Source organism: Barbus barbus (genome assembly GCF_936440315.1).
Source record: "Barbus barbus genome assembly, chromosome: 13".
NCBI lineage: Eukaryota > Metazoa > Chordata > Actinopteri > Cypriniformes > Cyprinidae > Barbus > Barbus barbus.
The window spans coordinates 6,433,250-6,447,345 of NC_136741.1; the positions used below are offsets into that span (position 1 = coordinate 6,433,250).

General features: G+C 41.8%; 1 protein-coding gene across 1 annotated transcript in view; it reads right to left on the reverse strand.

Annotated features, from left to right (window-relative positions):
- Positions 1–2,001: 2,001 nt before the first annotated feature.
- Positions 2,002–14,096, reverse strand: part of LOC306879214 (uncharacterized protein) — a 30,582-nt gene continuing 18,487 nt past the window's right edge. Inside the window, exons 8-10 of the mRNA XM_079432004.1 lie at positions 4,942–14,041; positions 4,308–4,441; positions 2,002–4,039 (exon numbers count right to left, since the gene is read on the reverse strand). Coding sequence (XP_079288130.1) covers positions 4,347–4,441; positions 4,942–14,041 — 9,195 coding nt within the window. The 3' untranslated portion in view covers positions 2,002–4,039; positions 4,308–4,346. The remainder of the gene's footprint in view (positions 4,040–4,307; positions 4,442–4,941; positions 14,042–14,096) is intronic.

Consider the following 14,096-nt stretch of genomic DNA (forward strand, 5'->3'; position numbering starts at 1 on the left):
TTAAATCACATGAGCCAATATTTTATTCACAATAGAATATAGAGAGCATAACAAATGTATAAATGAAGAAATTGTAAACTTATGTCCACTAAATGAGCTCATTTCAAATTTGATGCCTGCTACAGGTCTCAAAAAAGTTGGCACGGGAGCAACAAAGGGCTGAAAAAGCAAGAAATTTAGAAAAGATTCAGCTGGGAGAACATCTAGCAACTAATTAAGTTAATTGACATCAGGTCTGTAACATGATTAGCTATAGGCTTTACAAATCTCATCATCTACAGTGCATAACATCATCAAAAGATTCAGAGACACTGGAGAAATCCCCTCCAGACAACGTCTATTTCAGGGACGGCCTTGGGTATTTCAGCAGGACAATACAAAACCACATACTGCAGCTATTTCAACTGTATGGCTTCGTAGTAGAAGAGTCCAGGTGCTGAATTGCCTGCCTGCAGTCCAGATCTTTCACCTATAGAGAACATGTGGCGCATCATTAAATGAAAAATACGTTAGAGACGACCACAAACTCTTCAGCAGCTGGAAACCTATATCAGGCAAGAATGGGACCAAATTCCAACCCCAAAACTCCAGAAACTCATAACCTCAATGCCCAGACGTGTTTAAATTGTTTTGAAAAGAAGAGGAGATGGTGAACATGCCCCCATCCCAACTATTTTGAGACCTGTAGCAGGCATCAAATTTGAAATGAGCTCATTTTGTGCATAAAATTGTAAAATTTCTCAGTTTGAACATTTGTTATGTTATCTATGTTCTATTGTGAATAAAATATTGGCTCATGTGATTTGAAATTCTTTTAGTTTTCATTTTTTTTTTCATTGCGAGTTTATATGTAACAATTCTGAGAAAAAAAGTAAATGCGAGAAAAAAAGTCAGAATGCCGAGTTTATCTCACAATTCTGACTTTATATCTCGCAATTGCGAGTTTATATCACGCAATTGCGAGTTTATATCACGCAATTCTGAGAAAAACAAAGTCAGAATTGTGAGATAAAAAGTCGCAATAACCTTTTTTTATTTTGTATTCAGTGGCGGAAACGGATTTCCATACCTAACTAATGAGGGTTAATTAAAAAGTGTTATCTTAACAGCATTTAGTTCCATTGACTACTGAATTATATGGAGCCCTTTATGGGACGTGGTGGTGGGAAAATTTTTGGGTGAGTGGAAAAAATTTGGGGTGGGAGGAAATTTTTTTTTTTTGCGTTCCCTCGCAAAGATATTTGAGTTCTCTCGCAAAACCAGTTGAATTCGGACAAACTCTTCCTGTTTACTTTACAGCTTGCAGTGGTTACAGCTCGTATGTTCACAATGGAGCAGTTCATAGAGTTTTATTTTGAACTTGGACTCAAGTATAAAGAAATACAGTAAGTGGTTAGTTCAAGGCCACAGCCTTATCACCCTGCAGCCCAAGACTGGTTGCCCACTGAAGCTAAGCAGGGTTGAGCCTGGTCAGTACCTGGATGGGAGACCTCCGGTGAAAAACTAGGTTGCTGTTGGTAGAGGTGTTAGTGAGGCCAGCAGGGGGTGCTCACCCTGTGGTCTGTGTGGGTCCTAACGCCCCGGTATAATGATGGGGATACTATACTGTCAAAAAGCACCATCTTTCGGATGAGACGTTAAACCGAGGTCCTGACTCTCTGTGGTCATTAAAAATCCCATGGCACTTCTCATAAAGAGTAGGGATGTAACCCCGGTGTCCTGGCCAAATTCCCTCTACTGGCCTCTATCATGAGAACTCAACTGGTTTTGCAAGAGAACGCAAAAGTTTTGCGAGGGAATGCAAAACATTTGAAAAATATTTTTTCCACACACCCCAAATTTTCCCCACCACCGTGTCCCATAAAGGGCTCCGTAGAATTATGGGTAGGTTTTCAACTCATTTAAAAATTAACTTCTGTTTTTTGGCTATATATGGATCATATTTTTCATACGAAAAATACAGAACATGATGCTGATGAAACACAAAAGATAATACTGATTATTCCAGAAACATGTTTTTTATTCATTGTCAATGCAGTAGCAATATAATAGAAACAATTCATTCTAACCACCTTAAGACAGACAGTCTGTCGAGAATTCTATCAAACAAAAGCAGAAATAACCCCTTATGAATGTTCTAGAAAGAAAGCAAAAGAGTATCTGCAAACTTGCAGGCATGGAAAACAGACACAGGCAAAGATACATGAATTCTGAATTAAATGTTTACAGCAAAAACAAAAAACACTATTATCATATTTCCCCAATTTATCTTGCACACCAGGTGCTTTAAATAAAGCTTTTTAAAAGTTTCAGATTGTGTTTAAATGTGCTGTCTGCTGCGAGCAGAGTATAAAATTCAATAGGAGCATGCTAACATTCATCTCTCCATGAACAGAGCTTTGATACTGTTCTAAAGGATGTTGACAGAAGCTTTGATTATGTATAAATGAGTGTATGGCAGATTAAACAGTGTTAATTGTTACTTTTTTATCAGTCATCATCATAATATCGGTTCTGTTTAATTTGATCCTCTACGGACAAGAAGTCATTCTCATCCTGCCAGAGGCTGCTGGCTTCACTCAGCAGCCCAGCATCTTTGGTGTCATTTTTATCGAGTGGATTCTTCCTCATTTCCGCCTCAGTGTGTTGGCCCGTCTCCCCTTTTGATTCTATTCCAAAATCCAGAAGGTCATCCAGCTGAGATGAAGCTGATTCCTTACTACAAATATCATCCTTAAATCCAGGAAACAAACTAGAATTGTCATCAAAACCTGCAAATATGTCATCTAAAAAACGTGAGGGTCTAAACTTTGGGTTGTCATCGGTCTCAGCGCAAACCAATGTTTTGGTTTTGGGCTGTTCTTGTTCTGCCTCTTTTATGTCATGTGAGTATTTGGCACGTGATGAGACAGAGCTGTCTTCTTGGAGCTGTTGGAATATGTCAGAAGCCCTCATCTCACTGTTGATCTCTTCTTTAAATGGTTCCTGAGCAGGAAGTGGCCCTGAGGAGAAGTCCAGCAGCCCTGGTTCTTCTTTAATTTCATAAATTCCTGCCAAACTGGCCTTGTCGTCCGATATTAGGTGGCTGTTGCTATTATTGTTGTTGTTTGCATTGCTGTTGGCTGTTTGGCCATTTGGTATTTCACCATCTATCGCTGTCACTTTTGCCTCTTCTCCCTCATTTACTTCACTTTGCACTTTCATTTCACTTTCCTTAGTACCATTATCATCTGTGATATTTGCATTGCCACTTTCCTCTTCATTCTTAGATCCTTCTGCGACTCCATTCTCCATCTCCTCCTCAACTTTTTGACCATTCATCTCACTTCCTTCTTTTGTCTCAGTTGCTTGAGGTGTCTCATTATTTCTCTGCTCTGTGGTCTGCTGGCTTTCGTTTGATGGCTCAATGGCTTTGCCTGTTTCACTGGCATCCTCTCCCCCCTCAGCAGTTTCAGGTTTTGGTGTTGGCTCCTCTGTCTCTTGAGTTATTTTAGCATCTGTAGATGATTTTTCTGGCGTATTTATGGATGACATAAGCCCTCCACCATTTTCTTTAGGGACATTTTCTGCAGCGTTTCCACTAGTAATTGCAGTTTGCCTCTTATTTATTGCTGGTTCATTATTCTCTTTACCCGAGAGTTCTGATTCAATTTGAGGCGGCCAAACAGGTTTGACGACTACCTTTATTTCATCTTCCAAATTAAATGACTTTTTTGGGGAATCGTTGAGGGGCGGCCACACAACTGCCATTTTGTTTGCTGACTTCTTAATGTCATCATTCATCTTTTCTTGAGTAATCCTCTCTGTGGTGTTGGGATCATTTTCTTGCAGGCTGTGAGTTACTTTGACATTAAAATTGACAGGAGGGCTGTTTTTCATGTTATTTGTCTCTGAGGAGTTGCTCTGATTCTTTGTACTCCAAAGTTCTTTGTGGGGCCTTTCTCCAAATCCTTCATCATAGTTGCCTTTAGACTTGAAAAGTTGTTTGTAGTGTGGCTTGCAATACATTCGTCCGTGGAGAGAAGCATAATTTCCAAGACTGAAGTAGAGAGAGAAGCACAAATATGAGATACAGTATCAGCCATAAATAAATGTCAGATTTGAATCTGATATAAACTAGATGGCGGTATAGTGTGTTCTCTCATTACAACAAGAACAGCTCACATACTCACAACTCCCAAATCAAATAAACCTGTATGGAATTATGATGCATGTCAACTTTTCAACTTTTTTTCTTTTCTTGTTCCAAGCTGTAACACATTCAAATGTTAAAAACATCTAGGATTTGTGTAAAAAGAAGCCTCTACCTTAGCTGGCTGCTGCAGTGGGTACATCTAAAACAGGTTTTATGGAAGTTTTGCTTGTCTGCTATGAGAGACTCCATGGGATACACCCTCTTCCGACATACCTGACACAGTTCGGACTCTGGCACCCGTATTTTCTGTCAGAGAGAGAGAGAGACTAGCATCAGAAAATGCTTTTAAATCAGTCAGTACACATTCATACGCAGACTCACATTGACGGACAGCAGACAGTTTCATTATACTTTTATGAGCAGAGGTTGGTAAGTTAAAATATATTAAAAAGAAACAAGAAGCTGAAGCTGTTAGTATAGTTGTTAGAATGAAAACATTTAAACACAACTTGCATTTAGGGAGGTGCAATACAAATGCAAATATCACATCAGAACCTCAGCACAGTCTCATTACATATAATGGGCAATACTACAAATATACAAATCAATAGTAACAAAATCATATCATATTCACTTTGACTGTCTTGTTTAGCAGCACATTATGAATACAAACTACAAGATTGAAATAAAAGTACAGACAGGAATGCCTAAAGCATCACTATTTGTCAAATGCAAACACACCATCGCTGTTTTAGTCATCACTCTGCACTCTTGTTAACCTCTCCATGCTCATCACATAGATTTACCGGTGACAACAGTCTGGTGCTGGTGTGAAACAGTCTGTGATCTGTGCTGCTCAGACACTGTGAAGCCCAGGTTTTTGAAGACATTTTCACTCTCTGCCCATGTCTGCTGGAAGTTCTTTAGTAACTCTTCTGTAGAGGCCTCTGGTGGAACATCCAGGACAGGAACATTTCCTCTTAATACATCTGCGTAAGTTGGTGGATCACCACGGGTTGTCACAGTCTGAGAGCAGGAGGATGTTTCCATATTTGAGCCTGTTACAGTGTTTCCAAACTCATCTACAGTGGAGAAGTTCTCAGTTACATATTTAGTTTTAGAGAATCCTTCAGGTGCTTCCTCTTGTTTCTCAAGATTCTTTCTCTCTTCCCTTAGGTGCTGGTGGGCTTGCTCGCCCATTTCAAAGACATTCTTGAGGGCTTTAATATCAAGGCTTGGTATGTCCTCCACCAAAGATGACTTCTTCTCAGATTCAACATCTTCTGTGTCACTTCCAAGTCTCTCAGTAATCACAATGGGCCCCTTCCGCACATAAACTTTAGGCTGGGGAGACTCGAATTTGTTAACAAGCCTGGACAGGTCAACCCTGGGCAAGTCCTCTAATATTTTCTCATGGGCGTCGATGGATTTCGGGATCTCTGGCTCATTATCTTCTGTATCTGTTGCAAGACGCTCTGGGATGTCAATAGGGTCCTTGCGTACATATGCACGACAGACCTCTGCTTTCTGAGCCTCTTCAAAGAACTCACGCTTGTCTTTTACAGTCATTATGGAGTCTCCATGGATATCCGTGACATCTGTCAAGGATGATTCCATCATGTGAGTCTCAAAGGTAATCTCTGAACAGCTGGATGAGCGAGACCCTTCCAAATCAGTTTGAGCCTTTATTATGTACTCTGGCAAAGGCATGGGTGGTGGAGTCATGCCTTGCGAGAGTTTGGCTGTGGTATCTCTTAGTTTAGCTAGCTTCTCAGAGCGACTCATTGTAGGGGAGGGTGTGGATTGGTTCAGACGTGTTGGTGTTTCAGACCAGCGAGGTGGAGGTGTTGGAGTGGTGCCCGACCTGTAGGAGAGAGGGGGTGATGGAGTCACTCGCAAGGGAGAGTCTGTCCTCTTGGCGGACTCAATACAGATGAACGTAGGTGACGGTGTCCGCATTCTTAGCTCAGGAGGCATTTTGAGCTCTGATATCTTTGATTCACTCTGGCACTCTGTCTTCTTCTCCTCCACTACTTTCTTCTGAGTCTCTATTTTTGCTGAACCAATAGTAATCTTAGATATTTTCTGTGTGGCTCCACCAACTATTTTCTTTTCCTGTGATGACTCACTTTTTGCCGTCTCTGAAACTGACAAATTTCCCTCTAAAAAATGTAGTTTAGCCAGGGCAAGGTTCTGCACATAGATTATGACCTCTCTAATTTTTTGCTTGTTGTACTGAGTACGGCTTAAATCAGCCTTCTCTTCAGAACCAAGTAGCCAATCAGGAATGATACTCAACATTGTCTGTAATGACTTTGGGTTCAGTTTTGCAGGAGCTCCTTCAAATTCTTTGATATAACACAACAATTTTTGAATTTCTTCACATTTTTGTACATAAGAACTTTCGGATGTCATTGATGCACTCATTTCAGATTCTGCTGTTTTTGTAATCTCTGTTTTGTTTTGCTCCTCTTTCTGCATTGACTGTTTTATGGCCTCCTCTCTGCTTGGAGGCCGCAGTGGAGGCTTTACCTGCTTCTTGATCTGGAATTTACTTTTCTGTTGAGTGCTCTGTTGTTGAACTGTAGTCTGAGTGACCATCCTCTCCTCATGAATTTGGACGTGTTCCTCTCTCACTGCTTGATGTGACTGAATGACAGATGTCTGCCCTTGTCCTTGATGTACCTCTGTTGATATTGCTGGTTGTATTTGATGTATCTCAACTGATGGTCTTGGTGCCACAGGTGGTGGCTGCTTAACTGATGTTTGTCTTTGCTTCTTCAACTGGACCTCCATTTTGGTGTCTTGCTTGGTTTGTCTCATTTCCTCCTTTTTCTCAATTTTCACTTCAGCTCTGGTGGATTTTTGGAGGCCCTCCTGACTCATGGACACTTGAGAGACATTTTTTTTTCCTGTTTCTGTGACTGTTTGCTCTGTGCTGATTGTTTGAACTGTGTCCTTTCTGTCTTCTTGTTTCTCTGACTTCTCTCCCTTAGGCACCTTAAATGTTTTCACCTTAAAGCTAGGGGTCACTTTTGGTATCTTTGTGGTCTCAGAAGGAACCTTCTTGACTTCTTGAGCCACACGTGTCTCTATGCTCTTGATCTCTTCTGCTTGAGCAGAAACAGTGATCTGACTTTGAATGTTTTTTGTGGCCTGGATGCTCTCTTGTTTTACAGAGTGAGCTTTTGTACTCTCAACTTGTTCTGCAACAGAGAGTGCATGAACTGCAGGGGCTGGATGGCTTTTAATTTCTAAGGCAGAAGTGGTAGATACCTGCTTTTTATCTAATAAATTGCTAGAGGATTCTGTGGTTGTTTTCCTACCGACTTTTGGAAATGAAGGTTTGCTTATCTGAAAATTTGCAGGTGGCTTTTGCTTTGGTGGAGTCTGTGGACTTTTTGGAGGGGTAAGTTTTTCTGCTGTTTCTTTGGGAAGCTTGGCTGGCTTCTGTTTAGCCTCTGGTTCTTTAGGTGTTTCTTGCTGTGTCTGAAGAGTCATTTGAGGCTGTTCAGCTTTCTGTGTGCTTGACTCTGCTTCAGCCTTCATTTCGCTGACATTAAATGATTTAGTAGGTGGGGGTGAGGTGGGAGTAGTTTCTCCCTTGTTCTTTTCAGTCTCCTCTATTTGTTTGCGATATCTTTCTTCTGCAAGCATGAGTGGTGTTTTGAATTTACTTGCAGGTCTTGTTTTTTCTGCATAAGGGTCGGGGGGAGGGGGGGGTTTCACTGGTGCAAATACCTTTTTAGGGCGTAGTGGTTCCTCGGCTGCTGGCTGTAGCACTGGTATTGCTGATGAAACTTTAGTAATATGTGGAGTCGGAGGTTCAATTGATTTAACCAATTCCTTTTGCTTAGTGATGTTCTCTGTAGTTTCGGTAACTGTGGTTATGTTTGATACAACTGTTTCACTCTGCTCTGCCACTGATGGAGGAGGTGGAGGTGGAGGGGGTGGAGTAGGTGCAGGTTGTTTTTTCTGCCATTTAAATGTTTTGGGCTGTGGTTGCTTGGGAGGCTCAGGTTTTGGCACCTTGAATAAAGTTCGGCCTTTTGGCTTTTCAGGTTGGGCAACAGAGCTGAGTTCCTGCTGAGATGGAGGAGAAGGGAGGAGGTCTTGGGGTGGGGGAGGTGGTGGAAAGAATTCGGTGTCTGACTCCATTACAGGGGGTGGAGGTGGTGGAGGAGGAAGGTCACTGTCCTGTCTCATGATTAGAGAAGGGCGTGGTAAGAGGGTTGGCTGGACATCACTTTCTGCCACTGGTGAGGGAGGAGGAGGCAAAGAGAGCTCTGATTCAGAGGAAGGTGGAGGAGAACTCGGAGGTGGTGGAAAGTTATTCTCTGGCTGTGGTTTCACTTTTTTTATCATTCCTTTGGGACTGAGATTGCGGTTCAGGCTCTTAACATTTTTTTCTGATTTTAAATTCTTGATGTTCTGCTTCTGGGTTACAGTGGATTGTTCTGTTGTCACAGTCGTCTGAACCTTTGTGACTGTCTTTGTCTCCTCGGTTTGCTGCATGCTAATATTAGTTTGTGATGTCTCCATTGATGCACTCGTTGCTGAAGACACAGCTGCAATTTCAGATTTCTTCTCACTCATCTGACCTCCAAAATTCTTCTTCTTTATTAGCACTGGACTAGGAGAGTTCTGTTTTTGTTTGATATGTTGCTCCTTGACATTTACCTTTTGAGAGCTCTGAGAGGACTCTTGTGCATAAACAGCTGTTGTCATCTGTTTAGTAGCAGAACGATAATCCTCAGAAGTCGTCTGATTTTCTGAGGATTTGATCTCAGATGTCCTTTGTGTGCTGCTCTGCTGCATGTTTCTCACTGGAGGTGGATTTGATGGCTTTTCCTCAGTTTTAGGTCCAGTGGGGCATTCACGGGCTGCTTGTTGAGGGGGAACTGGATTCTTAATGGGAACTTTGACTTTCTTGTGAGGATTCATTTTTGATTTGTGGCCTGATTGCTCTTTCTTCTTCATCAGGGATTTAATGGTGCCCTGAACATCTCCCTTAATCACATCTTCTTTCTCAATTTGCGCTTGCTCCTGCTCATAAAGGGATTTGATGGAAGATTTTATGTCACCCTCAGTGCTTGGCCTCCTCTGCATACGTGGGGATGAGTTTGGCTCCAGTAAGAGATTAATTGTACCTTTCACATCACCCTGTTCACTTACTTGGTGCTGGAACACCCTCTTTTCAGTTGAAGCCTCTTGAAGACTAAGGAGGGCAGTCTGAATGTCACCTTTAACAATCTCCTCCTTCTCAACCTCTTTCACCGCCTGCTTTGCCTCCTCCAGGGATTTCAAGGTACCTCTAATATCCCCTGGGACCACGTCTTCAATAATTACCTCAGTCTTTGCAGATGATGATTTTTCAAGAGATTCTAATGCACCCCTGATGTCACCAGGGACAATCTCAGGCTTTTCTATTTCTTTCAGTTGGTTTTGAGCCTCCTCAAGAGACCTAAGTGTTGTGCAGATATCTCCTTTGACTATCTCTTCTTTTTCTATGACAACACTTTGGTTTACAGCTTGTGTGAGAGAGTCAAGAGCTGCTGTCAAGTCTCCCTTTACTATCTCCACTTTTTGCATGTTGTGCAGGGATACTACAGGTTCCATCATAAACACCTGTACTGTGTTAATTACATCCCCAGGTACAATATCATCTTCAGCAACAGTTCGTCCTATTGTTTGCTGGCTCTTTCTTAAAATCTGTTTTGTTTGCTCTACGTCACCTCCAATAATCTTTTCTTTAAATTTTTCCTCAACAATTTCATCAGTCTCCAGCTGAAGTTGCCTAAGGTAGTCCAGTGCTCCAGACTCAATACATGTAGAATAAAAACTGACATTTCCTCTCTCTGCTTCTCCCACAGTTATCTTAGAGGATGGGTCCTTTGCATCAGCACTACCCAGCAGCCTATGCAGTGTTCCACGAATATTTCCACTAACTATATCCGCTTTCTCAACAACGCTCTCACTTTCTTTATTGAGGAGTGAGTAGATGGTCATCTTCACATCTCCTTTCTCATCTTCTTGAATCAGAATGCCACGTTTGGAAGATCCTTCTTGCTTGAGCAAGTTATTAATTGCCTCTTGGATATCTCCTCTGATAATTAGCTCTTTCTCAACATTATCACTCTTATTCTGATTAAAGAGCTGTTGGACAGTTGAGTTGATATTTCCTCTTTCCTCCTTGTCTATGGTGATTGCCTTCTCTGTTGTCTCACGTCTGTTGAGCAGGTTCATCATAATATTGTTCAGGTCTCCATGTATTACCTCTTCTCTCTGGATCTCTGGAGTGTCCTGGCTTAGAAGATTGTATTTAGCCATTCTGACGTCTCCAATCTCATCTGCCTCGATTAGAATACCTTGTGATTCAACCATTTTCTGAGTATACAACTCTTCTAGGGTTGCCTTGATGCTCTTACCAACAATCTCTTTTCTCTCTACACTGCTCTCATTGAACTCGGTAAGGGGGGTGGTTTCAAACAACCATGTTGTTGTTTTCACATCAGCTTTTGGGATTTCTTCACGAGAAATGACAGTGTCTGTTTCATCAACTTCCTTGATGCGATCAAGTGGTTCCTTTTCAAAGAGCCACACAGACTGCTTAACATCACCTTTTACCACTTCTTCATGTGTCACTTTCTCCATCTCGTCATACTCTGAACCTTCACCCCGGATCTTGTCAATAGTACGTGTTTCAAACATCCATGTGGAGCTTCTCACGTTACCTCTCTGAATCTCACTGACACTAACGGTTTTCACATATTTCTTTGATAGGTCATCTATTTCAAAACGCTGTTTGTTTGTTTTCACATCCCCCCCTTGGATGTCTGCTACTGTTTTAACAGCAACTTTCATATCCTCTGCAATTTCATCTAGAGGTTGAGTTTCAAACCTCCACCTGGCTGTGCTGACATCTCCTTTTTGGATGTCTTCTTCAGTAACAGCTTTGATGACATAAACCTCATCTGTGTCTCTAATTGAGTCTAGGGGCTTTGTCTCAAATAACCATCTTGCCCCAACCACATCTCCTCGCAGAATCTCTTCTTTTGTCACTGTTGTAACCTCATGATAGTGTCCTTCTTTGTCCCTGATAGCATACAGTGGTTGAGTCTCAAACATCATGGTGTAATTTTTTACATCCCCTTTCTCTATCTCCTTGTGTATGATGCTTTGGAGTTTGCTGATCTCAGTATAAGATGCCTCCTCCTGAATCTTATCTAATGAGTATGTCTCAAAAATGAAGCGACCCTTATCAACATTACCTCCCTGAATATCTGTTACTGTGCGTGACTCCTTGAGTTCTTCAGAATTTTCCCTGATGGAATCAATTGCTTGGTTTTCAAACATCCAGGTACAGTTCACCACATTTCCTTTCTGAATGTCCTCTGCTTGACGGCATTTAAGTTTCTGCATGGTCTCCTCAGATGTAGAAGTCATGATATCAGATGACTGATTCTCAAAGATGTATTTCATTCGTGAGACATCTCCAGAGTGAATGTCAATCTTAGTGATTCGCTTAAAGCCACTATGATCCTCGTTGTCAGTGATGTTTTCTAGGTTTTCAGTCTCAAATAGGAAACGCACTAGACGTACATCCTTACCTTTTACATCATCTTGCTTTACTGTGCAAGTTTTCAGTATTGTCTCAGACTCATCCTTGATGCTGTCAAGAGTCTGAGTCTCAAAAAGCCACGTACAGGTTTTAACATCTCCTTTCTGGACGTCTGTGGTGTCCTCAGTCTTTGTCTCTACTTTCTCATACAAGACATCCATTGGTTGGGTTTCGAACAACCATCTGCATGTTTTAACATCACCTCGTTGGATCTCAATGCTCTCATTTTTCCTGTTGTCCTCTTCCTCTAAGTTGAAGTATTTAATGCCGTCAAGTGGCTGGGTTTCGAAAAGCCATTTGGCAGTTTTGACATCACCTGATTGGATTTCTTCTTTAGATATTCCTTTGATTATCTGGAACTTAGTGATGCTCTCATCAAACTGATCAATGGGACGAGTTTCAAACATCCACTTGCAGCTTCTCACATCTCCTTTTACAACTTCCTCTCTGCGCACAGTTTTAACTTCATGGTAGTGTCCTGAGCTGTCCTGTACAGCATACAATGGTATTGACTCAAATAATACTTTATTTGATTTCACTGAGCCGCTGGTGACACCCTCCACTTGTATTTTTTGTGCATCTGTACATTTGCTCAGGTCCATGGTCTCAAATATTTCCTTGTAATTCGTGACATCACCCTTTTCAAGCTCCTCTAGATTAATAGTCCGTGTGACCTCTTTATTCTCCTCTCTGATCTGCTCAAGAGGTTTGCTTTCAAACAACCACCTCTGGTGTCTCACATCGCCTTTCTCTTCTTCTGAAGCTACCACCTTTTGTAGCTTGCCAACTTCTAGTAACTCTTTAAGATTCTCCATTGGCACTGTTTCAAACAAATACCTAGCAGAAGTAACATCACCACCTAAAATGTCTTCTGGCTCCATTGGTCTTGCATTGGTATTATCTTTAAGTATATCCATCGGCTGTGTTTCAAAGATCATGCAGTGTCTCCTAACATCTGCTCCTAAGATCTCCTCCTTCTGAATCTTAGCGCTTTCCCATTCTTCATCTTTGATTTGATCGAGTGTCCGTGTCTCAAACAGCCATCTTCCCTTGTTTACCCCACCCTGATAATTTTCCTCTATGGAGACCCCACAGATTAATTTGACTTTGCTCGGATCTTTGCTGATCAGTTCCAGAGGCTGAGTTTCAAAGAGCCAGCGTGATGTCCTGACATCACCTTTCTCGGTTTCTTCACGTCGCACCTTGGTAATCTCCAGCATCTCACCCGAGTCACCACGGATGACACACATGGGTTGAGTCTCAAACATCTTGGTTGTTTTCTTTACTTCACCCTTGACTTCTTCAAGCTCTGATTTCAGATGCAGGAAGTGACTTTCATCAATAGTCTCAGTGTGTCCAAGTGTGTCCAGGTGCTGTGTTTCAAACAAGTACCTAGCAGTTTTCACATCACCCCTTGCGATGTCTTTAGTATACATCACTTGTGTCTCTTGCTCATCCTCTTGGTAAATTCTGTTGAGTGAATCCAGTGGTTGTGTCTCAAACAGCCATGTTGCAGTCTGAACATCTCCCCTTGCTAGATCTATTTTTCCACTGTGCTCTGCTGAATCAGTTTTTTCTGTACCTAGAACATCGATGGGCTGTGTTTCAAACATCCATGTAGTATACTTTACATCTTTTCCAGCGATGATTTCTTGTTGGGCTATGTTCTTTCCCTCATCTTCATCTGGTGTACCATCTTTAATGGAATCTAGCGGCTTGTTCTCAAACATCCAGCGCATTGACTGCACCTCACCTTTCAGGATCTCATCCCACTCCAAATACTCTCTCTCTGGACTTATGCACTTGCCAGGACTGGTACTTCCGCTGTTTTCAAAAACATAGCGTGCTTGCTGAATGTCTCTGCTCACCTCCTCATCACTGTCCACATAGGTTTGCTCTGTGTCAGTCACTTCAGTGAAGAAGTCACGCTCCAGGTTTTTACGCACTTCTGGGTGAATGTGCTTGTAGAGGCGCTTAAGTTCATAGAGGTTCCTCTGCTTAGAGTACTGCTCTTTATTGACAGCGTATTTGGCTGAAGTGGGTGCATCTGTTGGCTTAGGGGAAGGACAACGTTCTGGGACTTGGGAAGTCACTTGAAACTGTTGTGTGGCAGATACTGGTTGTGAAAACTGCTCCACAGCTTCATATTGCGAGGAAGCCACAGAGGAGGTAGATGCCTCTTGCATTGTTTTAGTGACAGACATGGTCTCATAGCTACCTGAGGCAGTAGTCTTTGAAGAAACATTTACTGGGGCCCAAGGAAACTGGTTGTAATCAAGATCAATCTTTGTTGGTATAGAAGGAAAAGATAAGCATAATATTTTATAAATACATAATCTT